The sequence below is a fragment of the Hyaena hyaena genome, unplaced genomic scaffold, assembly GCF_003009895.1.
Source record: "Hyaena hyaena isolate Hyena2069 unplaced genomic scaffold, ASM300989v1 scaffold_90, whole genome shotgun sequence".
Taxonomy (NCBI): Eukaryota; Metazoa; Chordata; class Mammalia; order Carnivora; family Hyaenidae; genus Hyaena; species Hyaena hyaena.
Genome location: NW_024080722.1, coordinates 1262159 through 1287677, shown reverse-complemented (window position 1 = coordinate 1287677; position 25519 = coordinate 1262159). Strand labels below are relative to the sequence as shown.

Below are 25519 nucleotides of genomic sequence, written 5' to 3'. Positions count from 1 at the left end.
CGTGTTACTTCCACTTGTTGAGGGGAAGCTGGGAGGCACAGCAAGGGGCCGTTGCACATGCAAAGCACTAGTGCTTCCTTGCCGTGTTGGGGCCTCGCGACACCCGGTGAACCGGGCAGGGCCAGCGAGGGCTCTGCCCCCCATTTTCAAATAAAGAGGCTCAGGCGCTGTGGGGTACCAGGTTTGGGCCCAAGTTGGATGTGGGTTTTCTGACATGGAGGAGATCATCCTTACAAACACTGGGCTGGCAGGGGAGAGGGGGCAGGAACAGGCAGGGCTGCCGACCCATTTTACAGATGACAACACTGGAGGTGTGAGGAGGAAAGCCTGCTGCAGCTTTGGCAGGCAGAGGATGAGTAAGCTATAGAGGGCTGGTGGGGAGGGGAGTGAGGGCCTGAGCTGGAGCCCCGGGAGGCAACGTGATGTCCCAGGGTCCCTGTGGGACCCCCACGGTGGGAAGATGAGCGTGGGCCACAGCGGGGCTGTGACAGGCGGGCTCTTCTGTGTGGCATCCCCTCGGAGGCTCTCAGAGCTCAGCTGGGCTGGCTTTCTCCAGGAGAGAGAGGAGAAGCCCGGGGACAGGAGGGGACACACCTGGGTGTCATCTGCCAAACTGGCCGCACCAACCAGGACTCAGCGCCGGTCTTTTCCACCTCGGCGCCGCTAAAACCAACTCCCATAGCCACGCGCTTCAGGAAAGCCTCAACAGAAATGTACAAAAATCTCTTTTTTTGGTTTTACACATATTTTTTTTTAAATTTTTTTTTAATGTTTTTTTATTTATTTCTAGGAGAGAGAGAGACAGCGTGAGCAGGGGAGGGTCAGAGAGAGAGGGAGTCACAGACTGAAACAGGCTCCAGGCTCTGAGCTGGCAGTCAGCACAGAGCCCGACGCGGGGNCTGCATTCTCAGACTCTTTTTGTTCATGTTGCTACAGTGTCTTCAGACTCGGTACTGGTCACATGAAATTCCATCTGGTGAATTTGCCATAATTTACTTTCACTCTTCCCTTCGTGAGGTCAGCCATGGTTGTTATTTTCTTTTTTTTTCTTTTCTTTTTTAAAATAGTTTATTTATTTCTAGGAGAGAGAGAGAGAGACGGTGTGAGCAGGGGAGGGTCAGAGAGAGAGGGAGTCACAGACTGAAACAGGCTCCAGGCTCTGAGCTGGCAGTCAGCACAGAGCCCGACGCGGGGCCCGAACCCACGAACCGCGAGATCATGACCTAAGCGAAAGTCGGACGCTTAACCGACTAAGCCACCCAGGCGCCCCATGGTTTTACACATATTTAAAGGACAACGTCTGCTCGGTGGCTCGAGGCCCCGATCAGTCAAGAAGTAAATACCTTGCTTAGTTCAGTGACGTGACATGCAGGGAAGTGCGAAGGTGGCGGGGCGCCAAGGGAAGGAGAGCAGAGCGTCTGTGGCCCCTCCTTCTCCACGTTTCTTCTGGCTGCTCCTGGGACCTGAGCGACCTGCTTGCACCCGGAGGAGGTGAAGGGGGGCCGTGTGGGTGCGGGCACAGGATGCAGGGTCCGCGCGGCCCCCGCATAGCGAGGAACGGAGCTGCCAGACCCAGTGTGGCAGGTGCTGTGGGGGCCAGCCCGGCCCACCTGGGGGTCCTGAAGGGGAGTCAGGAGGCTGGCGGGCATGAGGTTTCTGGATGTTTCCAGAACCCTCTGCAAGTCCTAGGTCTCTTCTGGGCCAGAGGCTCAGAACTGGAGATGTTCTGGACTGGAAGGAAACTGAAGGTCTTCAATCCAAGCCCGGACTCGATGTCTTCCCCGCCCCGGGGCAGAGATCTTCCCGTCCGTCCGGAGAGCTCGCCTATGCTCCCCATCCACGCCCCAGCCCCAGGTCCCGCCACCTAAGCCGATGGCCGGCCGCAGTGGGTCTGTCAGTCCCGCTCAGACCCTGCCAGCCCCGCGCAGCATCGTGTCCTGGGATCTGGGGCGCCAAGGGCAGGACTTCAGTCATCTTACTAACCCCCCAGCGGAGCTGGCTGCGGAGTCAGGTGTGGCTGGCCCAGCCTACCCGCGCTAAGCGCTGGTCTCCACGATGCACTTGAGGAACATGGTGTCGTCCTTCACGTAGGCATGCCTGGGCGACTGCAGCCTGCTGAGGGGGAAGAAGAGCGGGCAGCCACTGGCCACGTTGGTCTCACTCTGGGGCCGCTGGAATGACGCGGAGCTCAGGTCGGGCCGGAAGGCGTCGATGGCGTGCTCACGGTTGTTCTGGTCGAGAAGCATGAAGGTGACCTGCGCGGCAGGGGACAGGTGGGACGTCAGACCCCGGGCGGCAGCGCCGAGGGACACCTGTACGGCCCCTCTGCCCCTGAGCTCAGGCTGACTAGCAGTCAAAGAAACAGTGTGAGGGCCACATCTGGCCTGTGGCAAGACCCGGAAAACGGAAGCATACGGCTTCTGAGCAGTCTTCAAGGGTTGCCCAGCGAGCAGGGATCAGAGGTCCTATCCTACAGGAAGGGGCAGAATTCAGAGCTATGGTCAATTCTGATGAGCGCTCTGGGTGCTAAACGTGGTACCGAGCGCCGACAAGGAGGCCAGGACCTCTGGGGCCCCTTCCTGCTCGGAACTGCTTGATCCACCAGCCACGCCTGGAACTTCCTGGGGCGAGGCTGGGGGGCGAGGACACACAGCCCTTCTGCACGGGGCTGTCAGTCCATGCCCTTCGACGTGAATGGAGTTTCTGGGATGCACAGATATGTGGACCCCGAGAAGCCAGGATCTACGTGTGACACACCCCCTTCTCCTGCACACGTCACAGAAAACACCCGTTGCCTACCACGGTGGTTCTCCAAGTGGGCTGCGCTTTATTTATTTTAAAATGTAGATTCATTTATCTGGAGGGGGGTTGCCCAGAGAATCCCAAGCTGGCTCCTCGATGTTAGCGCGGAGCCCGGTGAGGGGCTGGAACTCACGAACTGCGAGACCATGACCTGACCCAAAACCAAGAGTGGGACGCTTAACCGACCGAGCCCCCCAGGCGCCGCTGGCCGCACTTTAGAATGCCCTGGGAAAGCTTTAAAAACCCTGATGCTCCGGCCTCACCATTCGCAGGAGTGAGACCCGGCCGTTGGTACTTTAAAACTCTCCCTGAGAGCCATGGGAACCACCGGCCTGGTGACTGACTCATATCCAGACCGCTGTGGCGTCCCCACCCCTGCGCCACCTGTTTTCCCTCCTCTCACTCCACCCTCGCTGAGGTCTGTGTTCTCCACCGCACCCCTTCCTTACCCTGTCGCTCCCGCTCCCTCCTCCCCGCCTCCCTCCCGGTTGCTGTTCACGCTGTTCACCTGCAGGGAAGGCCTAGCCTACCCCCTCCCTCCTATTGTCCTTCTAAAGACTTTTAATAGGCTTTATTTTTTAGAGCAGTCTGTGCAGCAAAAGCGAATGGAAAATGTAAAGATTTCCCACATACCCTCTGCTCCCACACAGCCTCCCCGCACCCAGTCTCAGCACCCACACCAGAGGGGTACATTTGCTGACAAACCTATAGCGACACATCCTAATCACCCGAAGTCCATGGCTGACCACCGGGTTCACCCCTGGTGCTGTGCGTGCCTCCTCTGGGTTTGGACAAACGTACCATGACAGGTATCCTGAATTATAGTGCGCAGCATAGTTTCACTGCCCTAAAAATACCTGTGCTCTGCCTATTCATCCCTGCCCCCACCCCCACCCCAGGCAACTACTGATACTTTCACTGTTTCCATAGTTTTCCCTTTTCCAGAAGGTCATATAGCTGGAATCACACAGTCTGTAGATACCTTTTCAGACTGGTTTCTTTCACTCAGTGATTTGCATTTAAGGGTCCCCTGTGTCTTTCCATGGCCTGAAGCCTCATGTCTTTTTAGCACGGATAATATTATCCCCTCACCTACCGAAAAACATCTTGGCTACTTCCAAGTTTTGGCAATTATGACCGAAGCTGCTATGAACATCTGTGCGCAGGCTCTCGAAAACAAACGCTTTCAACTCATCTGGGCAAATACCAAGAAGTGCAGTTTCTGGATCATATGGTAAGAGTCTGTTTAGTTTTGTAAGTAACTGCCAAGTTGTCTTCCAGAGCGGCCGTACCGCATTTTGCGTTCCTGCCAGCAACGAATGAGAGCTCTGGCTGTTCCGTGTCCTTGCCAACATTTGGTATTGTCAGTCTTTTGGCTTGTGGCCACTCTAAGAGGGACACAGCGGTATCTGCCTCCTTCCCTTGTTTTCTGAAAATGCCGCCAATTCAGGCTAGCCCCCCCACCCCAGCACCTCCTCCAGGAAGTTCTCCTTATTCACACCACCATGTGAATTTCACTTTTGCGTGCCTTCCGGGGGAGCTGGTCCAGGCTTTTTAGTCCCTGGACTCATGATAGCCATGGATACCAGATGTGAACTCTGGCTCTTGTTTTATAAAAGGTGAAATGGAAACGCAGAGGCTTCCCCGCCCCACCCTGTCACCTCCCCACCCCCCAGCCCGTACCTTGTTCCGAAAAGGCCAGGGCAGCAGAGCATCATATTCCCCTCTCATGATCACGATGAAGAGGGACAGGTGGGTCCTCTTCCCTGTCCCATCCCCATTCAGGTAGAGCCGCAGACAGAGTTTGTAGCCGTACTTGGCAGTGTAGAATGCTGAAATGTGGAAGCCAGAGTCAGCACAGAGGTAGCTGGAGGGCGTTGCACCTGCAGATGAGGAATCTGGGATCTGTGGCCAGGCATGGCCAAGGTCAGTGGCTCACAACTAAGCAAGCCGGGGCTGGAACCCAGCACTCTTCTCCATTCTAGGGCATCAAGGAGGGCGAGGTTCTCAGGCAGTCAACCAGCCGTCAGAATCACAGACCGCCGGGCCTGGAGTGGGACGCACTAGTGCTGGGCGAGGCCTGAGAATGTGCATCTCCGATGGGGGATGGTGATGCTGTTGGCTCCCACACCACACTTTTGATTTAACCGACCTGCATTTTGCAATGGGGAAACCAAGCCCAGCAAGGGGAAGTGGCTGGCCCTGGTCTCACAGCGTGCCTGGGGCAGAGCCAGAACTAGGGGCCAGGGCTCCTACCTCACAGCACCGACCTCTTTCTGCTGCCCTAGGCCAAGTGGTTGGGGTCTCCTGGAGGCTGGGGGAGACCGAGGCAGCTCACAGCCCTGCCTGCCACCTCGGCGATGGCCCCCGAGGGATGAGTCGTCATCCCTGGGTGATTATGCAGAGGTGCCCATGGACTTGCTCGGGGGGCAGCTGAAAGGGCCATGCAAGCATGGGTGCCAGCGGCTGTCACCACGAGGGCCCCTCTGGGAGGGGCTGATGGAGGACGGTGTGTGTGTGTGGGGGGGCCAGGCAGAAAGAGGTGGAGGAAGGTCGGGCCGACAGGCTGACTCCTCTGTCCCCTTACATTTTGGTAAAACAGGAAGCCAGAGACAGTGCTTGCTTTTTCCTCTCTTTGGAAAGAAGTGAGGAAAAAAGGCCTACGTGGAGGAAGCGAGGCCACCCCACGAAGGGGCTGCTCCTGAGGAAAGGGGCCCGGCTTTGGGAGCCAGCCCTGCTCTGCCCTGTGGGGCAAAGGCCAGTGCCTGCCTTCCTCCCAGCCTTGTCGGTGGTGGTGCATCAGAGGAGCTGATGCGCAGGAAAGGTACGAGGCCGGGGCAACTGTGAGAGGCGAGGACTGTAATGGGCAGAGGGGTGCCGGGGTGGCTCGGTCGGTTAAGCGTCCGACTTCGGCTCAGGTCATGATCTCTCGGTTTGTGAGTTCGAGCCCTGTGTTGGGCTCTGTGCTGACAGCTCAGAGCCTGGAGCCTGCTTCGGATTCTGTGTCTCCCTCTCTCTCTGCCCCTCCCCTGCTTGTGCTCCGTTTCTGCCTCTTTCTCAAAAATAAATAAACATTAAAATTTTTTTAAAAATCCATAATAAGGTCGTAACTTGCAGAAATCCTCCGAATGATCCATCCCCTTACTTAGATGCACGTGTGTGAGGTGTGAGGAAAAGCACATAAGTCTGAGAATTTTGTGCACAACTATACACATCGTTACAGAAACAGATACCAGTTAAGTAAGAGAAACCTCTACTGAGTAACTAGCCAGGCCCAGGAGCCCCAGGAATGAATGAGAAGTGTCCCGATTTTACAAAGCACTCACTCGTGTCCTACCCACAACCTAGAAAAGTATTTACCTAACTCTCCACTGGCCTTAGTTCAGGCACAGGCTCCCTGACGGCAGGGCCCTGGGGCACGCACCTGTGGGAAGCATCCTCGGCACCCCTCTCATGTCCCCGAGCTCTGGCTCAAGCACTCGCTCACACCCCACATCCACATGAAGCAGGTGACAATCTTATTCCTATTTGCAGAATGAGACTGATCTCAGGGAGGCAGAAAGCGTGCCAGGGGTCAAAGAGCCCACGCTCCTTGGCCTGCCTCCTCCACGGTCCCAGTGTGGTCCCCGCATGGCAGTCAGAATTGGCTGCTGTCCCCGCTTGCTTCCTGGGTCCCGGAAAGCCTGCCTCTCCCTGCCGGTCTGTGCCCCCCCAGGGAGCCGGTACCTGGAGAGAAGAGGCTGACGGTCCGGCCACAGGCTGACTCGTGGCAGCGTCTGGTGACATTGGTGATCTTCCAGAGGAAGGTGCCGTCGAAGGAGGCCTCCTCCATGAGGCGGAGGCTCTGCTCCAACTTGCCCAGGGCCTGGTCTTTCTGGGCCAGGGTCTGCTGCAACTCCACCACCTGTGGGGGAAGCCCGTTCAGCCAGGGACACCGGAATGCAGCTTGGGGAAGGGGAGGGGACAGATCTGTTCCAAACATGCCTTCCTGACCACGCCTGCCTCATGCATCTGGCTCTGTTCGTGCTGGAAGTCCTTTGCCTTTCTTCTCCATCGGCCACCTTCTATTTCTCCATCAGGAATCTGATTGCACGGCCCTTCCTCTGGGAAGCCTCCAACTAGTGCCCTCGCTCGGCTAGCCTCTCTTGCACCTGTGTTCTACAGAGCCTTACCAACAGTTTTATAGGATACGTCTTTCTGCCCTTCCTACCAGATAGATGGTTCCTCCTAACGGAGGCTGGGCCCATGCTCATTTTCTCTCCGTGTCCGGCCTTGCAAAGTTCCTGGCCTGTGAGGGTAGAGCCAGGAAGGCTGTTGATAAACTGAAGACATGCGCTCACGGAGCCCTCCTTCTACCTGGGGCAAGAGTTACATAAAGAGAGGTTTTACTCGGTCCCTCAACCCAATGTCTTGCTTTTCTGGTGGGTTCCCCGGCTGACGTTTGGAAAAATACAGATTTATTCTTGGGTGTGCTCAGGTAGGGAAGGGAGTATCCTTAAAGGACATCGAATCCCTAATTTTACTGATGGGAAAGCTGGAGTCCTGAGAGGGGAAATGACTTACTCAGACCTACCCAGCAAGTTAATGGTGGAGCTAGAACTAAAATCCAGGCCTAACTCAACTTGAGACAGTGATATAGTGTTGCTGGAAGAAAAACCTCACCCCGTCACACACACACACACACACACACACACACACACACACACTCAAATCCCCCCAAAACCAAGACCCAACAATAACAAAAAATGACATTAGCATGGTGGCTGGTTATATCAAGAAAAGTATAAGCTCTGGAAGAAAGGAGGGCAAAGTCCTGCTCAACCAAGAACTATCAGGCGAATTAATTAGACTGAGACAGAGCATATAAGGACAGCATGAAGCAATATGCTCTGATGAAGGTGTGAACGTGCCGGGAGTGTTTAGCTTCAAGAAGGCAAGACTATATCTGAAGGGCTTCCATGGGGACTAGAAGGCAGATTTGTTTTGTGGGCCCTGAAGTGGGAGGCCAGGCACAATGCAGGGGAGACACAGAGAGGCTGCTTTTAGTTTAGTATAAGGAAGCACTTTCTCATAGTGAAAAGTGTCTACCAGTGGAAAGAAATGCTTGGGAAGGGACTATCCTGTCACAGCTGTTGTTCAAGCAAAGGAAATGAAGCACACTGGGCGGGGGAGTTTGACCTGAGCTATAATTTGAGACTCGGTGCTCTTCTAGAGGGTCTCGGAACACAGGAGAGATATTTCTGATGGGCAGGGGTGATTGCTCTGCTCAGGGAGGATCCTTAGAAGGCAGGCAGCTGGTCCACAGCTCTAGAGACAAGGGGGGGCCAAGGGGAGGCCCTGAGCCAGCCTGGAAGGTAAGCCCGCCTCCCCTGCTCACCCTCTGTTCCAGGCTCAGGATGTGCTCACGGTCGAGCTGGCTCTGGTGGATGGAGGCTGCTAAAGCCAGGTGGGAAGCCTCCACCTCCTTGTTGAGGACAGCGACGATGTTCTCAAACACACGCAGCTTCTCCTCTAGCTCGGCCAGGAGCTTCTCCTTCATTAAGTGCTGCAGGGCCAGCTCCTCCTGGCCGTCCGAGCAGGGTGCCCGGTAACAGTCGACTTCCAGGTCCCCAGCCACATCCACGGCCGCCTGTAGCTGCAGGTCTGACAGATTCTGCTCCAGGGCCATGGGCCCGGAGCCCAGGCCAGAGCCCAGCTGGGCCTTCCACTGTCTCATGAACGCCAACAGCAGGTTCAGGTGGCTGGTCTGGGAGGCGACCTCATGCTCCTGCATGAGCTTTGGGCTCCCCTGTCAAGAGAGTGGGCTAGTCAGTGAAAACCGAGAAGGTCGAGGAGAACCAGGGACCAGGGGAGAGCCCTGCGACCCAGCGTTGTCGAGGAAAGTCACATCCATTCACTCAGCACAAGGGAAGATGCTCTGTGCGTCGCAAGAGGGATTTGGATGAGGATCCTGGTATCAGACATGCCCAGGCTGAGCCTTGTGCACCCCAGGCTCTAGAGCAAGAATTCTGGCCTGCCCTAAAGTGCAGTGATCATTCAGGACCACGGAGAGAGGCACGGGGGCTGGGGGAGCATACTTTAGCGACACTACGACACTAGACACTACGGGGGCCCACGTGAGACATTAAGAAGAACTTCCCTGAGTATGGAGATGACTTACTAGTGGCATTAGTTACTCAGGGAAGTTCATTAATGTAAGGGACACCCAGAGGAGTAGCGTGGTGATGTGGGAAAATCTGGGAGAGGCTGAAGTGGGCACGTCTCCTTTCTCACATCCAGATGCTTACCTTGTAGGAGCAGCCAACACCAGCAAAGGGGCACCCAACTTCAGCCTCAGCCACCTCGGGGTGATCCTGGAAACAATACCCATGTCGTTAGATGTCACATGGGTCCCAGTGGCCACCAGTGCGCCTCTCTGCAAAGCACTGGGATCTGCCAGGCCATGAGCTGGGCTGGCTCACATGACTTGGCACATGCTGTTCCCTCCGTTTGGCTGACTCTCTGCCACCCTTAGAGCATCAGCCCTTCCAGGACTGTCCTTCAAAACAGGATCAAGGCCTCTGCCGCCATGCATGTTCCACTCGGCCCTACAGTCATCATGGGCTCTGTGGTGGGCCTGCTGGTCTGGAGGGCTGTGAGGGCCACAGCTGTGTTCCCAGCATGGAGGACAGCGGTCCACACACTGGGAACATGCTGGGCTGCATGACTGAGCACCTCCCTCCTCCTGAAGCCCGGGGGGCCTCTGCTCCCACGTGCACCCCTCCTTGGCAATCCATCCTAGACCAATTGAGGCATGTCTGCTCTGCACTGCTGTCCCTCACAGATAATGTGTACCAGAGGGGAGGGACATAGACAGGATTCAGTATTCAACCCGACTTGATAATACTGTTAATCTCCTATGGGTCTGAGGAGTTTACAAAATGCTTTCATGATCACGATTCTGCCCAGGGCCCCTAACAACACTGTGAGGAAGGCAGAATGGGGTTCTTTTGTTCCCATTTTACTGATGAAGAAACTGAGGCTCACAGAGGGGGAGGAGTTTGCCCAGGAAGGAACAGCTAGGGAGCAGCAGCACCACAGAGCTCTTCCCATACAGTATCACCATCTCTTATCAAGAATAAGCCCATGCGAGGCTGAGCCTGGGTGGCTCAGTCAGTTAAGCACCTGACTTCAGCTTAGGTCATGGTCTCATGGTTCATGAGTTAGAGCCCCGCATCAGGCTCTATGCTGACAGCTCAGAGCCGGGAGCCTGCTTCGGATTCTGTGTGTGTGTGTGTGTGTGCGTGTGTGTGTGTGTGTGTGTGTGTCTGTCTGTCTGCCTGCCCCTCTGCCTTTCAAAAATAAATAAACATTAAAAAAAAAAAGAATAAACCCATGGGAGATTGGCAGAAAGATTTTTCCAAAACATATTATCTAGAAAGGGCTTGTATCCAGAATAAAGAAATCTTACAATTCAATAACTAAGACAAACGACCTAATAAAATGGGCAAAATAATGAGCAGATACATTGCAAAAGGAGCTGACAAACCTATGAATAGATGTTCAATGTCACTCATCATCCCAGAAATGTGAATTATAATGAAACACCACAGTGAAATACCACGATCTACTCATTAGATGGCCAAAATTAAAAAAGAGGGACAATATCGGTTTTTGGTGAGGATGTGGAGGAATTGGGAGGGCAAAATGGTACACCTAACTTTGGAAAACTTGATGCAAGTATATCATAAAGTTAAATCATACTTAAAAAGCAACTTTCTTTTTTTAAAAAAATTTTTAATGTTTATTTTTGAGAGAGAGGGACAGAGCATGAGTGTGGGAGGAGCAGAGAAAGAGGGAGACACAGAATCTGAAGCAGGCTCTACGCTGTCAGCATAGAGCCCGACACAGAGCTCGAACTCATGAGACGTGAGATCAACATCTGAGCCGAAGTCGGACGCTTAATCAACTGAGCCACTCAGGCGCCCCAAAAAGCAACTTGCTTAGAAACTATGCATATAAAGTTACTGTGCAACCCACACACTGCATTCCTAGGAATTTACTCGAGAGAACCTAAAACAAATGTCCCTGGGTGTATGTGAATGTTCAGAGTAGCTTTATCCATAATGGCCCCAAACTGGAAGCAAGCCAAACATCCATCAAGTGGTGACTGCACACGCAAAGTGTGGTGTATCCATGCGCTGGAATGTTCTCCAGCCATCAGATGGACCAAGCTGCCAATATGTGCAATGACACGGAAGAACCTCAAAAGCATTACGGTAAGTGAAAGAAGTCAAACACTACAAGAAGTCAAACACTACTACGTACTATGATTCCATCCTTATGAGATTCTAGAAAAAATAAACTCTAGCAACAGAAAGCGGATTCAGTGGCTGCCGGGGGCCCAGCTGGGGAGACGGACAGGCTGGGGGGCACAAGGAAGCTTTTCAGGTGCGGAAACATTCACTCCCTTCGCTGTGATGGTCACACGACTGTATACGTTTCTTGGCATTCGTCAAACAGTACACTTGAGTGATTTTTATTACATATAAATCATATCTTGATTTTCCCAAGAGGTTTGTTGTTGTTTTTTAAGAAGAATAATGTTATGCGGCAGAATGAAGGGAGATTTGGAGAAAAGTGGGGGGAAAGAAGAGGTCTTTTAGGCTGAGCAAATACAAGGCCATGCTAGTTATTATTCTTTAAAAGTAAAATAAACAAGAGCCGTGAGTTTAATGAGTACAGTTGGTTTGGAGCACAGAGCACAGCTCAGCAAAGGGCCACCCTCCCCTTCACCCCCTGCCCTGGGCTTCAAGCACAACTTGTTCCCAACAAGGAATAGAACACAGATGTTTCACTGGGGCGGGGGCGGAGGGCAGCTTTGGCAGAGACCGTGCTGGCTTCATGGGGCGTGTGGTGACGGGGCCTCTCCCAGCAGGTAGCCTTCAACACTTGGGACAGTGGAGGGCCTGAGGCTAGGTGTGGACCTGGTTCTTGGGTAAGCTCCTGCGCCCTAAGTTTGAAGCGAGTCATAGAAGGGATAAAGAAGCAAAAGCGATGAAACTAAGGGTGGAATTGCAGATGTCACCAGCGCGTGGAGGGGCACATGTTCTTCTGGCCCCTGAGCCTAGCCGGTGTGGTTTGTGCAGGATGGAAAGCGCCATCCGGATGTATTAGGATGCGCGGATGGGAGTGGTCTGTGATCGGCCTCCGATGGCTGACAGAGGACGGGCAGGTGGACCCGGGAGGCCTTCAGATGCCTCGGTGGCCTCCAGGCTGCCCATAGTCCCACCGCCAGTCAGTCACTCGCTCCTTGGAGCCCACGCGGGTTAGTGGGCTCTGGAGTCAGCCCGAAGGAGTGTAAAGCCCATCTCAGTCACCTCGTTAACCTCTCCCTGCCCCAGGCTCCTCATCTGCAAAATGGGGATAATAATAGTACACCCCCCAACGGCCCCCATGGAGTTGTGAGGATGGCATCGGATAATATTCGGCCGGTATTAGTTACTTATTGCTGCTGTAACAAAATACCACAAACTCAACGGCTTAAAACAACACAAATTTATTCTCTTAACAGTTCTGGAGATCAGAAGCCATAACGTCAAGGTGTCGGCAGGACTGAGTTCCTTCTGGAAGCTTCAGGAGGGGAATCTGTTCCCTTGCTTTTTCAGAGGCCACCGGCATCCCTCAGCACACAGTCCCTTCCTCCACCTTCAGAGCTGGCAGCACAACATCTGCCAAGCTCTCTGACTCCTACTCTTTTGAGGACCTTTGCAATCACCCTGGACCCATCTAGGTAATCCAGGGTAATATCTCCATCTCAATTCAATCCTTGATATAATCACATCTCCAAAGTCACTTTTGCCATTGCTATGGATGGTGTGTTCCTCCTCAGCCCTCCCCCCCCCCCCCAGAACATGACTGTATATGGAGACAGGGCCTTTAGAGAGGTAGTGAAGTTAAAACCAGGGCATTAGGATTGCCCCGAACCTGAAATGACTGCTGTCCTTATAACAAGAGAAAGTTGGTTGCAAGGGAGGGTGATATGAAGATACTGGAAGAAGACAGCATCTTTTAAGGCTAGAGAGAGAGGCCTCGGGTGAAACCCACCCCATCTTCAGATTCTTGCTTCCAGAACCATGAGAAAATAAATTTCTACTGTTTGTGGCAACGTGGTCTGTGGTGTTCCCTGACGGCGGGCTGAGGAGACGAATCCGGCCACGTAAGGTGGCACAGTCCCAGATTCCGGGAGTTAGGATGTGGATGTCTGTGAACACTATTCTGCCTACCATAGTGTTCAATAAACGTTAGCCGTTAGTAGCGGCAGTGGTATTGTTATTCGTCTTTTTATTCCTATGGATTAAGCACTGCCCTTAGCACAGGTTTTTCCCTTTCTCCCGTTGCTGTCACATACGTGCCTCTCACCTACTTCTCACATCTCGAACTCTTGATAACGAATTCTGTAAAACCCTATTTTGCCACTGGATTCCTCGGGGAGTGAGGCACATCCTCGGCGTGTTATCTGTCCTTATACTGTACCAAAGCACTCTTGAGTGTTATCTCGGAGGGTCCCTGCAGTGGTCTCTGAAGGCAGGCAGGGTGCAACCAGCCTCGTCTTCATGCAAGTGGGAAACTGAGTCATGGCTGGCTGAGGTGACACCAGGCTTGACCACTGAGGGGCCGCCTGGATCTGGATCCCCTGTCCCATATTTCTGGGACCCCGCGATGGTTTGCTGCTTTCTGGGCACCTATGTGAGCACTGCCCCATCAGACCTCACGGCACTGTGAGGAGGAGGTTGGGGCTTTGAGGTCCTGCTTGTCATCCAGGTGGGGAACGTGAAGCTCAGGGACGGCCAGTGATCGCAGGGCGCGATGCAAGTTCAGGGCAGGGGCGAGGTAGAGGCCAGGGGCCTGGAGTCCATGACCAGTCCCGCCTCTCTACCGGGGAGTCCTCGCCTTCACCAAGGGGTGGCCTCACCTGAAGGCTGGGGACCGAGGGGGCAGGAGAGGGAATCAGGCTGGGGTCACAGAGGAAGAACTAGGCCTCTGTCCCGGGCCAAGCCTGGTACAGGTCTGGTGCCACAAGCGGCCCCTGTATGAGTGGCCTCATTGCCTGCAAACTGCTAAAAATAAAATTCGCAGTGGAATTTTCTCTGAGGAGGAAAGAGAAACAGAAAACAAAACCCCAGCCCTGAGGGAACACTTGTCCTTCTGTCTGGATCCGAGAAGTCTGGGGGCGTGTGGTGTTCCCAGCCACCCTGCTTACCCAGGCCCTTTGTGATGGGGTCAGCGGGGGCGGGGGGCATGCAGAGGCCCCCCCCACTCGGGGGCCTGTGGGCTTCTGAGAATGTGAGCATTTAGAGAGTGCCAGAGCAGAAGAAGGGCCTCTGTGAAGCCACTGCACATAGCGCAGGGCCTGCAGCGGGCCAGGCGCTGACCACACTGCTGCATGAGACACAGAGGCTGGTTCAGGTCTTGCCCTGGTGTCAGCTGAGGGACAGGTACTTTACGATGACAGGGTGGGCTGGGTCAGTCTGCATCCACCTGCCAGTTCCTGCCCTCCTCTGTACCTTAACCGGTTTCCTCTTTGGTACCTTCTGCTCAGCTCACCACCTCCTCCAGGAAGCCCTCCCTGAGTCTCCTAGTAGAAAGCAGTCTTGCCTATTCCTGTTTTTCCACAGCGCTTGGTGGAGTCCAGTAGTTAGGGCTGACTGTGTTATTTAAACCTGCATAAAACACTTGGGGTGATCCACCAAGAGAAGACGCCACCAGCCTAGGTTTGCCCCCACCCCTTTGTCATATGACTTTGGTTAAGGCACACCTTCTTACTGAGCCTCAATATATTACCTAAAATCTAGGGAAAATAGGGCTATTACCACCACCCATGACTCAGGATGTCATGGGGTCGACAAGGTTACAGATGCTATGGTCAAGTTCAGAAGTGTAAGGGTGCGGGGGTTCATTTCCGGGCATCATGCATCAAGAGACAGTGAGGGATGGGAGAAACAGTCACCTCAAATGCATAGACACTGGGGACAGACTCAAGAGGGACATGGTCAGTGTCTTCTCACAGATGCAAGCTTGCTTTGGGGGACAGAAGGCTGAGTGACTGGCCTTTCGTGGCCCCAAGGAAAACAGACTTCAGCTCAGTACAAAGAGGAACACGATGCAAGAGTCCCAGCCCCCCTTGGTAGAAGTGATTGTTTCATGGGGTAACGAGCCCCCGGCTTATTGTAAAGCCACCGGCGTCGGGTGCCAGCTTGCTTTTGGCCTTCCTGAGCGGTCTCCGAGGGAGGAGAGTGAGAGACGCCCTCGTATTCACAGTGTCGCAGGCAGACAGAATTGAACATGATTTTCCAGCCACTGCGTTGTCCCCTATTTCACTTCTATAGGAAGGTCATTCCAGACAAGAATGCAGCCTCTAACTAGGTCAACCGTGATCCTTTAATACCTGCGTCTTACGTTAGCTAATCAGCCCATGGCTGTGAGCATTTCTGGAAGGGATATTAATCTAACGAAGTCAGAAGACAAGGACATGCCGATAAGCAGATGGCATGGAAAGTGATCACAAGGCTGGGCGCCCCTGGGCTGGACTCGGCCCGGCTCTGGCCACCCTGCACCTCATCCACCAGGTTTCCCCGGACGCACAAACTTCAGAACGACCACACATGTGAAGTGCTGACTTCTGATCAGCTGCTTTGGTCAAAAGTCCCCCAAAGTTCCCATCAGTGGCAGGAGTCAGAGGAGCCGCTTTCCAGCGTGTGGCTTTGTGCAGGTGTGAGACTACTGGCTCGTGCTGGCCCCTGGCTTTTCGCCGGGGGTGTGGTGCCGACCACCTCGGGCGGGGAAGCCGGGGTGGGGATGGGGTCTACCGCTGCCTGCACCCAAGAGGTCTTTACCTCCCGTGCAGACAGCACCCACTCCCACCTCGAAGCATGTCAGGTACCTATAATCCCACCATTGGAGTCATTTCACTGGATTGAAGGCGACAAGCTTCAAACTGTGCCCTGTAGGCCTCCAGGAGCCCCCAGAATTCCTCGGAGGCTGGGACAGGAGAAAGAAAGGGGACCACTAAAGTTATGGGGCGCCAGGCTCACCCTTAATCAGAGCACTTGTACTCTCCTCTTCTCTTTCACATTCACAAAGATGAAAAATTAAGCCCCCTGGAGAGATCCAAACTGTCTCTTACCTATATTACCCAAGATTTGTACAATGAATGCATATTGATTTTGTTAAGAGGCAAACGTGAAACAAATTGGAAACAATCTTCCTGGAGCACTCAAGCAGGGAGGCACTTCAGAAGGCATGTGGCATATGGCCTCCCCTCGGCAGGTGGAGTGGGGAGGCCCCCAAGGAGCCAGGGGGCTGCTGGGGTCTCAGGGTTAGCTCACTAACACATCCAAAGAGGGAGGCCTGCCTCAGTTTATCCAAATAGAGCTTACACCACGTTGCAGGGTGTACAGTTCTGGGAAAATACATCGGGTTCTCACTCTTATTCTATTGAGGGTCTGCGGAGGGGCTGCTGAGGAAAGGGTGGGGGACCCCTCAAAACCAGCTCTGAGTGGGGGAGGGGCAGGAAATTCCTCCAGCTCTCTGAAGGAAGGGGGCCAGAATGGAAAGGGAGAGGAAGGTGTGAAGCCTTGTCTGCCTCTGGCTTCCATAGGTGGGAGGTAATCTGGGCACCACAGGTCCTGGAAAGGCTTCACAGAAGCCAAATTAGCTTCTTTTTTTGACAGATGGAGAAGCAGACGTGGACATTATCTTGGCCGTGCACTGAGCCTACAACCTCCCTAGACACCAGGCTCCCGGTCGCTGGGCCGTGGCTTCCGGACAAGGAAGGAACTTAGGCTGAAAGAAGCCAGGAGCCTCACAGATAGTGTGGGTGGCCAAATGGTGAGACCCTGGTCACCAGGGAGTTTGACGCTAAGACTTCCCAGTGGGTGTCAGGGCCCTGCGTGGGAGACCCAGAGGCTGGATTTGGAGCTACGGTTCTTACATCCTGGGACCAATTTTTTTGTTTTTTGTTTTTTGTTTTTTGTTTTTTGTTTTTGTTTTTTAAACCAGAAGATTCACCTAAAGACTGCCACTTTTTTCTTTTATCTTACCAAGTAAACACTTTATCAAAAATCCTATCATCTACTGTCACCATCATTTCATTTGTACAAAGGCACACATACAGGGAGGACGTGATCGTAGGGTAAAGATTGATTCTACAAATGGAAGTGATTCTAGTTTTATGAAAAACCCACTACGATTTCCTTATTCTTATCAGTCTTGTCATGTACTGGTGCGGCTGGACCAGCTCCGGCTGGCACGCGGGAGCCTGACCTGGAGGGATGATCGGTGAGGGCTCTTCCAGCTTAGCAGGGCCAGAGATCGAAACTGTGCAGCCTGAGAATGTCTTTTTGGCCCCTCACACTTCCAAAGCTATTTCTTTCTTTTTAAAATGTTTTTTTTTTTTTTTAATTTATTTCTAGGAGACAGAGAGAGAGACAGCGTGAGCAGGGGAGGGTCAGAGAGAGAGGGAGTCACAGACTGAAACAGGCTCCAGGCTCTGAGCTGGCAGTCAGCACAGAGCCCGACGCGGGGCTCGAACCCACGAACCTCGAGATCATGACCTAAGCGAAAGTCGGACGCTTAACCGACTAAGCCACCCAGGCGCCCCTCCAAAGCTATTTATTGTTCCTAGAAGCACAGCAGAGCCTGAGAGATAAGCTGAGAATGACTTTTCCCTGCCCCTGGGGCAAGGGCAGAAAGAACTGTCTGGACCAAGAGGGGATGAACCTCTTCACATAGGGCCAGATAGCAAATATTTAGTGCTTTGAAGTCTCTATTGCCATTACTCACCTCTACTGCCGTAGGGCAAGAGCAGCCATGCATGATACATAAAGGAGTGAGCTGTGGCTGCATACCAATAAAACTTTATTTATGGACACGGAAGTCTGAATTTCATAAAATTTCCATATGTCACGAAATGCCATTCTTCTGACTTCTTAAAACCATTTGAGGGGCACCTGGGTGGCTCAGTCGGTTAAGCGTCTGACTTTGGCTCAGGTCATGATCTCGTGGTTCATGGGTTCGAGCCCCACGTCAGGCTCTGTGCTGACAGCAAGCTCAGAGCCTGGAGGCTGTTTCAGATTCTGTACCTCCCTCTCTCTTTGACCCTCCTGCGCTTACGCTGTCTCTCTCTCTCTCTGTCTCAGAAATAAGTAAAACATTAAAAAATTTAAAAAAACAAACCATTTGGATTATAAAAACCATTCTTAGTTTTGAATTGCTCGTGGGTCATGCAAAAACAGGTGGCAAGCTGGATTTGGCCCATGGGCTGAGCTTGCAGACCTCCGGTCTGACTGGTGTTCTCACCCTGAATCCATCACAGATCTGCAAGATGTCTTTGGGTAAGCCCCTTTGCCACTGTGAATGTCAGTCTCCCCACTGCTTACAAACTGGTGCAGTCTACACTCCAGACTCCAGACAGTTGCCTGCCACAGACTTTGTGGGCTGCTGCCCGATGGCTTCAACCTCGACAAAAGGAAAAAACGGACAAATACTCTTTCCAGGCCATGCCACGTACCTTCTCCTGAGACAGAAGGCTTCCTGGGCTTCCAGACTGGGGGTCGTCCCCTCTGCATTTCGGACACCTCCGATCCTCGCCGTTCCTGGGGACACATGAACAGACCCTGCTGAGTGAAGCATTCATGACTTCTTGGCACCCACCTCCATCCTCATCGCTGCAAGAGCCCAGGCCTTGACGTGTGCGGTCCACAACCCCACACCCACCATTCCCACACTTCCAAAGTACTGGGCACCTGGTATCTTCCCGCAGTTTGCAGTGAGCTCAGTTAGCGGCCAAACCTGACCCGGGGTGACGGGAGGCCATAACCACACTTAGCTACCCCACTTAGCGTGAGCACTTCTGTTTCACTGTGGAACTATTAATAATGCCCCTGTCCCCGCTGGAAGAATTATGTAGTAATGCACTCACTTCCTTTTCTAAAATCTGAAAAAGTCCTGAATTCCAAAATGTATCTGAGCCCAGGGGTTTAGGGAAGGGATTTGTACATGTGTGGTTATATCTACTCTTCTTGACTTCCTCTGTTTGGCTCTGGGTCTCTTATTTCCAGTAATTATGGATGACCACAGTCAGTTAGAACATGATAGAACACGAAGGGGCCTCGGTAAATCTGAGGTTCTTACCCAGGAGTGGGTATCAGGCCCTGAACGCAGTGACACATGGACCTACATGCTTTGAGAAAGCTCCCAAGGGGTTCTGACCCACAGTGAGAGCCAATGCTCAGGCCCGTCTTACACGAAGGGAAATGAGGCCTCGGGGATGTATGGCTCGGCCAAGTGCAGACTGATTTGGGAGCTGGGCAGAGCTCTTCAGGCCCCGGGCCTGGGTCTTTCTGACATTCATTGAGCCAAGAAAGCCACTGCAAAAGCCTGAGATGAACCCTCCCCCACCCCCCGCAAATCAGCTTGAGTGAAAGCAGTCAAGCTTTGCTCCCCACCCTCCCCTCCCACCCCGGCTTTTCCACGGCCACATCCTCTCCCTTCATCACAGCCTCCCCTTCGTCAGAGTACTTGAGCTTCTTGAGCTCGCCTGACTCAGTTTTCCCCTCTTCTTAAGCTGTGAATCCCCAATTAAAGGTCACGCTGGCGCGTGGCAGTTTGGGAGCACATTGGCTGGGAAACTGCCCTGGGACAAGCTGCCCCAATCTCTCCATTAGGCCTCACTGTCCCCATCTGTACAACAGGGTGATAATGGTATCCACCTTTCCAGGTTCCTCTGAAGATCCAAAGAAACAGTCTTAGCACATAGTAGGTGCCTTAATAGTTGCTTCGAATGGAATGCTGATGATCATCCCGAGTTATTTATATTGTAACTACAAATCCGAGTTATTTATATTGTAACAACAAATATAGACATAGTTTTACATATACATATACATGTATATCATATATGATACATATGTAAAATGTGTATTCTATATACATACACATATCCGTATGCATATGCAGATATACACAGTTTACTATATTACACGGAAATAGACAAATACAGATGTGTATAAACATAGGTGTCTGTGTCCCCTTGAAAAGCACTGCCAGCACCCAGTACAAGGCGGTGGTTGGTATCGCGGAAGGATATGTATTTTATGGCACTTGGCATTCGCCACGGGAGCTTATGCTCACCGTGACAAGAACTTGCTTGCATACTGACTGGGCCTCGTACCAATCCTGGGAGGCAGAAAAGAGCTTTGCAGGCCTTTTACAGATGAAGAAGCTGAGGCTTCTAGGTGTTGGGCGCTTTGCACAGGCCACACAGGCAGAAAGTAGCCCCGCTGGGTACAGAGTCCTCCCCACCCCACCCCCCTGGTGGCTGTCTGCAGCCGGGGCTGACAGCTTTCAGAGCCTGCTTCTCCCTCTACCCCTAGTCAGAAGGGCCAGCACCATGGACTGCATGGAAAAGGTGTGGAATCAGGCCCAGGTGGGTGGTCACCTGCCTAAAGCCTTCGGTGCTTCTCAGCCTCTCCTCCCGTCACGGATCCCTCCCTGGCACCTTCTCCTCACCCGCCCTTTGCCCCTCCGACCCCTCACCTCACGTTCTCAGAGAGGCAGGCGGCACAGCAGAGGGCCTTGGGCTCTGGTGGGTCCGGGCAGGCGGTGGGGGGCCACCCAAAGGGAAACTCGTTCTCATCAGGGGCCGGGCGGGGGCTGCTGGCGGAGCCAGACGCCATCCCGGGGTCCCAGGCTGGCCAGGGCGGGGACCAGCCCTGTCAAGTCTGTGCAGAGAGAAGTGAGTTCTCTCTGGTGCGCAGGAGTCTGACAACTTTATCTTTTCGCTGGCTTGTGTGGTTCAACGTCACGGCTGAGTCACAGCAGGGATGGGGCAGGAATTACCCTTTGTGGTGCAAAAAATCCCCTGGATGGTGACTGAAGGAGTGTCCAGTCATTCTTTAAAGTGAGAGAGAAAAAGAAAACAAGTCAGAGAGAAAAAAGAACTGCGCCGCGGATTTTCAGGAACTGCAGTCAAGAGTTCCCCCCTCTGAGCACCTTGGGCTGCTTCCTGCGGGCTTCCTCATCTTCCTCCTCCTCCCTGGGGACTTTGGCGGCACACAGTCACAGCTGGTGACTTGTCTGTGTTCCCTGGCATCCTGAAGCAGCCTAGAATTCTCGGTGGGGGTGCTCACCGCCCCGGTGGAAATCCCCAGATTTCTGGAGGCTGGTCCAAAAATGCAAGTTCCAGGCGCTTTAGCTCTGTGCTGGCCATTGGGTGTCAGGTAGAGGTCACTTCCTCATAGTGCGTCTCAGTAACCTCATCTATAAAAAAGAAAAAAAAAAAAAAGGAGTTGTTACAGGTTGTCGCCAAGGCCCCTCTGGGTTCAGAGATTGTGGAACCCTGTGGCCAAGCCACCTGAGGCAGCTGGGAGGCTTCTGATGTCCTGGCCCTGCCCGTGGCATTTCTCATCAGTCACAGTGATGACACAGCCCCCTCCCCCACCACCTTTGAAATTAGGCCTCAGGACCACGAACTGCTCAGGGCCCTCCCCCGGCAGTGCCCCACTCAGGAAGTCACAGGTAGCTACACACTTGGGTCAGGCGCTACCACTTCCCGGCTCTGAGGAGAACGAGGCTCGAAATAAATACTAGGTTGCAGGGAGTTGGGCTCAGTGGCCAAGAGGGACGAGATCCATGGCTGTGTAGGAACTAGGGCTCTGGGCATGTCTACTGCGTGCTGGGTGACATTTTCCCTCCTACTCCTTACAGCAACCTGCTGAGGATTTAACAGCCACGTAGAGGCACAGAGAAACAAGGTGCCTGGTCCAGAGTCACAGCCCCTGGTAACAGAGCGTTAGCAGCAGGTCTGTGGGACTCCAAGATCTGAGTTCTTTTACCCACATGAGAGAGACAAGAACGAGGCGACTTGGTGGCACTTATACAGCTGGGATGGAGAGCAGAACTACCAGCCTGTTTTCTCATCTACCGGATGGAAGAGATGATCTCTCATCTTCCTATCCAAACATCTTCCTGTGCAAACTTCCATAGTGGTTTCAAATCATGGGCTTTGAGGTCTCACAGGTCCGAGTTGGGATCCTAAGTCTTCCATTTACTACCTTTGGGTCCTGGGACGTGGTCTTTAACTTCTCTGAATGTCAGTCCTTGCCTCTGTGAAATGGCATGATAATAGTATCGACCTTACCCATGTGTTGGTGAATGAGGTGAAGGGCGGAAACCTGGCATGGTGCACGGCCCAAGCGGACGGCTTGGAAGGCTTTGACATTGAATTCCAGCGGTGGCCACAGCCCTTCCAGCTCCTCAAGATCAGGGAACAGAACTAAGATGGTAAATTATGCTTACATGGCGTTTCCATATCCATCAACTTTACTTGAGCCTCTGAAGTGGGCAAGTTAGGTCTGACCCTAGAAAATTCAACTGCCCCCCCTTCCCTGGAACAGTATTGGGGCTCCTGGCAAAGAGGGCATGGCACCCTACCACTGCAGTGTAAATTGGGACCTCTCCCCTAACCAGGGCCAGCTGTGCCCTGGCCCTCTCAGCTAATGACCTTGAGGCCTACCTCAGAGAAAAGACCATCGGAAATGCACCCCCTCCCTTAACCACATACCCCAAACCTGCAAACTGCCCTGCGTCCCCACCAATTCTCGCTTTCCCTTCCTTTGGCATAGATTGGCACTTATCTCGCTATCCAAGGTCTGGGTCCCTCTGTCCCTAGTCCCTTTTCTCTTCCCTGTCTTCTATGCCTCCCTATCAGCTCTTCCATACGAGCATCAAAATATACACAAGCTGTTCCAATCATAAAAGTGAAAAATGACCATTAGTGCTGTGTCGAGTACTTTTAACCGCCTCGTCTAATCTTCACATGCTCCCTAAGAGGCACAAGTGTTGTTCATCATTATCATCATCATTCCCATTTTACAGATCAGCAAGTGAGGCACAAACTGGTTGAGTGACTTGCCCAAGGTCTTGTAGATAGTGCATGGGGACTCCTGACCCCAGAGCCTGTGCTTTAACCACACATCCTGCTTTTAAATCCTGCTCTTCACCCTTACCCCAAAGTCCTATCCTGCATCTACACTCGCTCCTCACTTTATCAGAACTTCTGGAAAAGACTGTCTACATAGAGAAATCCTCGCTCGAATCTCCAGGAAACACCTCCCCGAGATCCTCAATGTTGGTGTCACCGAACACCCAGGACCTGTCCCTGCTGCTATCCAACTAGCCCTCTGGCCAGCACCTGACGCCACTGTGGGCTCCTCCTGTCAAATTCCCTTCCTTCCCTTGGCTTTCGCACCCCCCCATGTACTTCCCCCCTTCCCCACGTATCCGGAAGCTCTTTATCTTCTCCTTGACCCCCTTCTCTTCCGCTCTGAACCTCCACTGGCCCCATCTCCGTGGCTCCTCGGCAGGATCCGCTCGGTTGGAGTCTTTGCGCCGCATACACCCAGTTCCCACAACCGTCCACTTGAACTTTGGGTGCCCACTTGACCAGAGCCCTGGGAGTCTCTGTGGGCTGCCCCACAACGGGGTCGGGCGCCCGGCTTTTCTATCCCATAGTGTCCCCAGCCCGAGCACAGCCCCCTGCCGCCCGGCTCGATGATGCCAGAAGATTGCCTGTCTATGCCCCCGCCGCCCGTTTCGTGCTCCCCCCCCCCCCCGGGCAGGTGACTGTCGCCTCGCCACCGCCACATCAGGTGCGTGCCCAGGGCAGGGAGCAGAGCAGCGCCCTCTTCGAGGACGGGTGAACCCCCGGGCTGCCCCGGCTGCCCGCAGGAAGGCCTGGCGGGGGAATCCGGGGGCGGGCTCCGCGGCCGCGGGGTCCCGGTCCCGGTCCCGGGCCGCGCCGGGCGGGAGGCGGGCGCGAGGGGAGGCCCCCGCGCGAGCGAACGCCAGCCGGGGCGGCCCGGGGCCGGGGAGCGCGGGGGCGGGGGCCGCGGGGCCGCCGGCAGGCCCGGGGCGGGGTGGCCTGGGGTGGGGGCGGGGTGCAGTGCAACCAACCTCGGCGCCGCCGCCGCCGCCGTAGCCTTCCCGCCGCCCAGCGGGAGCTTCCGGTGGGGCGCCGGGGACGTGGCCCGGGAGGCGGAAGCCGGGGAGGCCGGGAGCAGGTCCCCGCAGCGCCCGCCGGCTCCCGCGGCCGCCCCGGGGGCGGGGCCAGCGCTTCCCCGAAGGGGAAACTGAGGCTCGGGGCGGGGTCTGCAGCGTAGGGACTGGCACGCCGCCCTTGCCCTTGCCCTTGCCCTTGGCACCAACGCAGGACTCAGTAAAGCATTCGCAGAGTAAACGAATACAGACCTGGGACCCCCCCCCCCCCCCCCCCCGCCCCATCCTGCTTGCCTGCAATCCCGCGTGGGGATGGGGAGAGCAGTAGCAAAAACCCCAGTCTTCGCTCCCCTGGCTTCGTGCCAGGAGCCCAGCCCAGTGCCAGGCTCGCTCGGGCTTCGCCGCGCTGGTTTGCAGCAGGCCGCAGAGAAACGGGACAAAGCAATCCAAGGGCACGCCGCGTCGGCAAAACTGGATGTTTTAAGGAACCATTTCTGATTTCACCTAAATACACACACACACAAGGCCACTTATTCGCTATGAATTTGTGTATATGAGTCGAAATAGGTATGGAGCTTAGTGGAATTTTTAAGAGATACGAACAGCCTTTATTTTTATGAATTTGACAAAGGTTCCTTCTTCATCACACCTCTAATATCTGAAGGACTGTTAGCTGAGGGAGGAGTGAGGCTGCCCAGCTTGGTGGTCTGGCTTTGGTCGTGTGTGTGTGTGTGTGTGTGTGTTTAGTTACTTGGAGGCACCTAGTAAATTCTCTTTATGTATCAGGGTTTTCTGTGTGTGTGTGTGTGTGTGTGTGTGTGTGTGTGTATAGCCAACTGGAGTTGGGAGCTGTGTTTTTATATTTTTTAATGTTTATTTATTGAGAGAGAGAGAGAGAGAGACTGAGAATGGGGGAGTGGCAGAGAGAGAGAGAGAGAGAGGAAGAGAGAGAATCCCAAGCAGGCTCCACACTCAGCCTGGAGCCAGAGGAGAGTCCCGATCTCATGAACCCTGGGATCATGACCTGAGCTGAAATCAGGATCCCGATGCTTAAGCACCTGTGTCCACCCAGGTGCCCCTGGTTTTATTTTTTTTTATTATTTTTTTTAATTTTTAATGTTTTATTTATTTCTAGGAGAGAGAGAGAGAGACAGCGTGAGCAGGGGAGGGTCAGAGAGAGAGGGAGTCACAGACTGAAACAGGCTCCAGGCTCCGAGCTGGCAGTCAGCACAGAGCCCGACGCGGGGCTCGAACCCACGAACTGCGAGATCATGACCTAAGCGAAAGTCGGACGCTCAACCGACTAAGCCACCCAGGCGCCCCCCTGGTTTTATTTTTTTAACCTGAGCTGTCTTTAAGCCTCCTACCCAGAGCAGACCTTCTTCTGGCTTCTGAGGGAGGAGGTGATGCTGTAGGCAGGGAGCTTTGTGGCTGAAAGGCGACCTTCAGGTCCTCCCTGGAGGGGAGACCCCTGCTCAAGCAGAAGGTCCCGGGCGCCTCCAACACCGGCTGTCTGTGGGAAGTTTGACCAGTGGTGTCCTCTGTAGGGTCCTTCAGTTCTAAGGGAAAAGGATTGAGGTTTGCGTCTCTGGTTTAAAAACTCATTGATCTGGGGCATTTGGGTGGCTCAAGTCTGTTAAGCATCTGACGTCAGCTCAGGTCATGATCTCAAGTTTGTGAG

At 53.8% G+C, this 25519-nt stretch overlaps 1 protein-coding gene across 5 annotated transcripts; it reads right to left on the bottom strand.

Moving 5' to 3' along the window:
* Nucleotides 1-1271: 1271 nt before the first annotated feature.
* Nucleotides 1272-23888, bottom strand: TRAF1 (TNF receptor associated factor 1). 5 transcript variants are annotated; one of them, XM_039234660.1, is made up of 9 exons: nucleotides 23797-23888; nucleotides 20836-21102; nucleotides 20683-20736; nucleotides 18353-18437; nucleotides 9090-9155; nucleotides 8180-8590; nucleotides 6529-6706; nucleotides 4486-4634; nucleotides 1272-2255 (listed from the first exon to the last, which is right to left on the bottom strand). In XM_039234660.1, exons 2-9 carry the CDS (start codon nucleotides 20862-20864, stop codon nucleotides 2037-2039), a joined length of 1191 nt encoding a protein of 396 aa, XP_039090591.1. In that variant the 5' UTR covers nucleotides 20865-21102; nucleotides 23797-23888; the 3' UTR covers nucleotides 1272-2036. The 5 variants fall into 5 exon arrangements, with proteins under 5 accessions (XP_039090591.1, XP_039090594.1, XP_039090592.1 ...); XM_039234663.1 differs by lacking the exon at nucleotides 23797-23888 and adding an exon at nucleotides 23174-23332; XM_039234661.1 differs by lacking the exon at nucleotides 23797-23888 and adding an exon at nucleotides 21983-23042.
* Between the last annotated feature and the right edge of the window lie 1631 nt (nucleotides 23889-25519).

Bases quoted from the DNA above. Each gene is read 5' to 3' on its own strand.
- TRAF1 (XM_039234659.1), bottom strand. From the start codon at position 20,519: ATGGCGTCTGGCTCCGCCAGCAGCCCCCGCCCGGCCCCTGATGAGAAC. The intron at 18,438-20,379 runs GTGAGGGGTCGG...ATGTGTCCCCAG, and splicing joins TGCCTCTCTGAGAACGTGAG to GAACGGCGAGGATCGGAGGT. The intron at 8,591-9,089 runs GTAAGCATCTGG...CTCTCTTGACAG, and splicing joins GTGTTGGCTGCTCCTACAAG to GGGAGCCCAAAGCTCATGCA.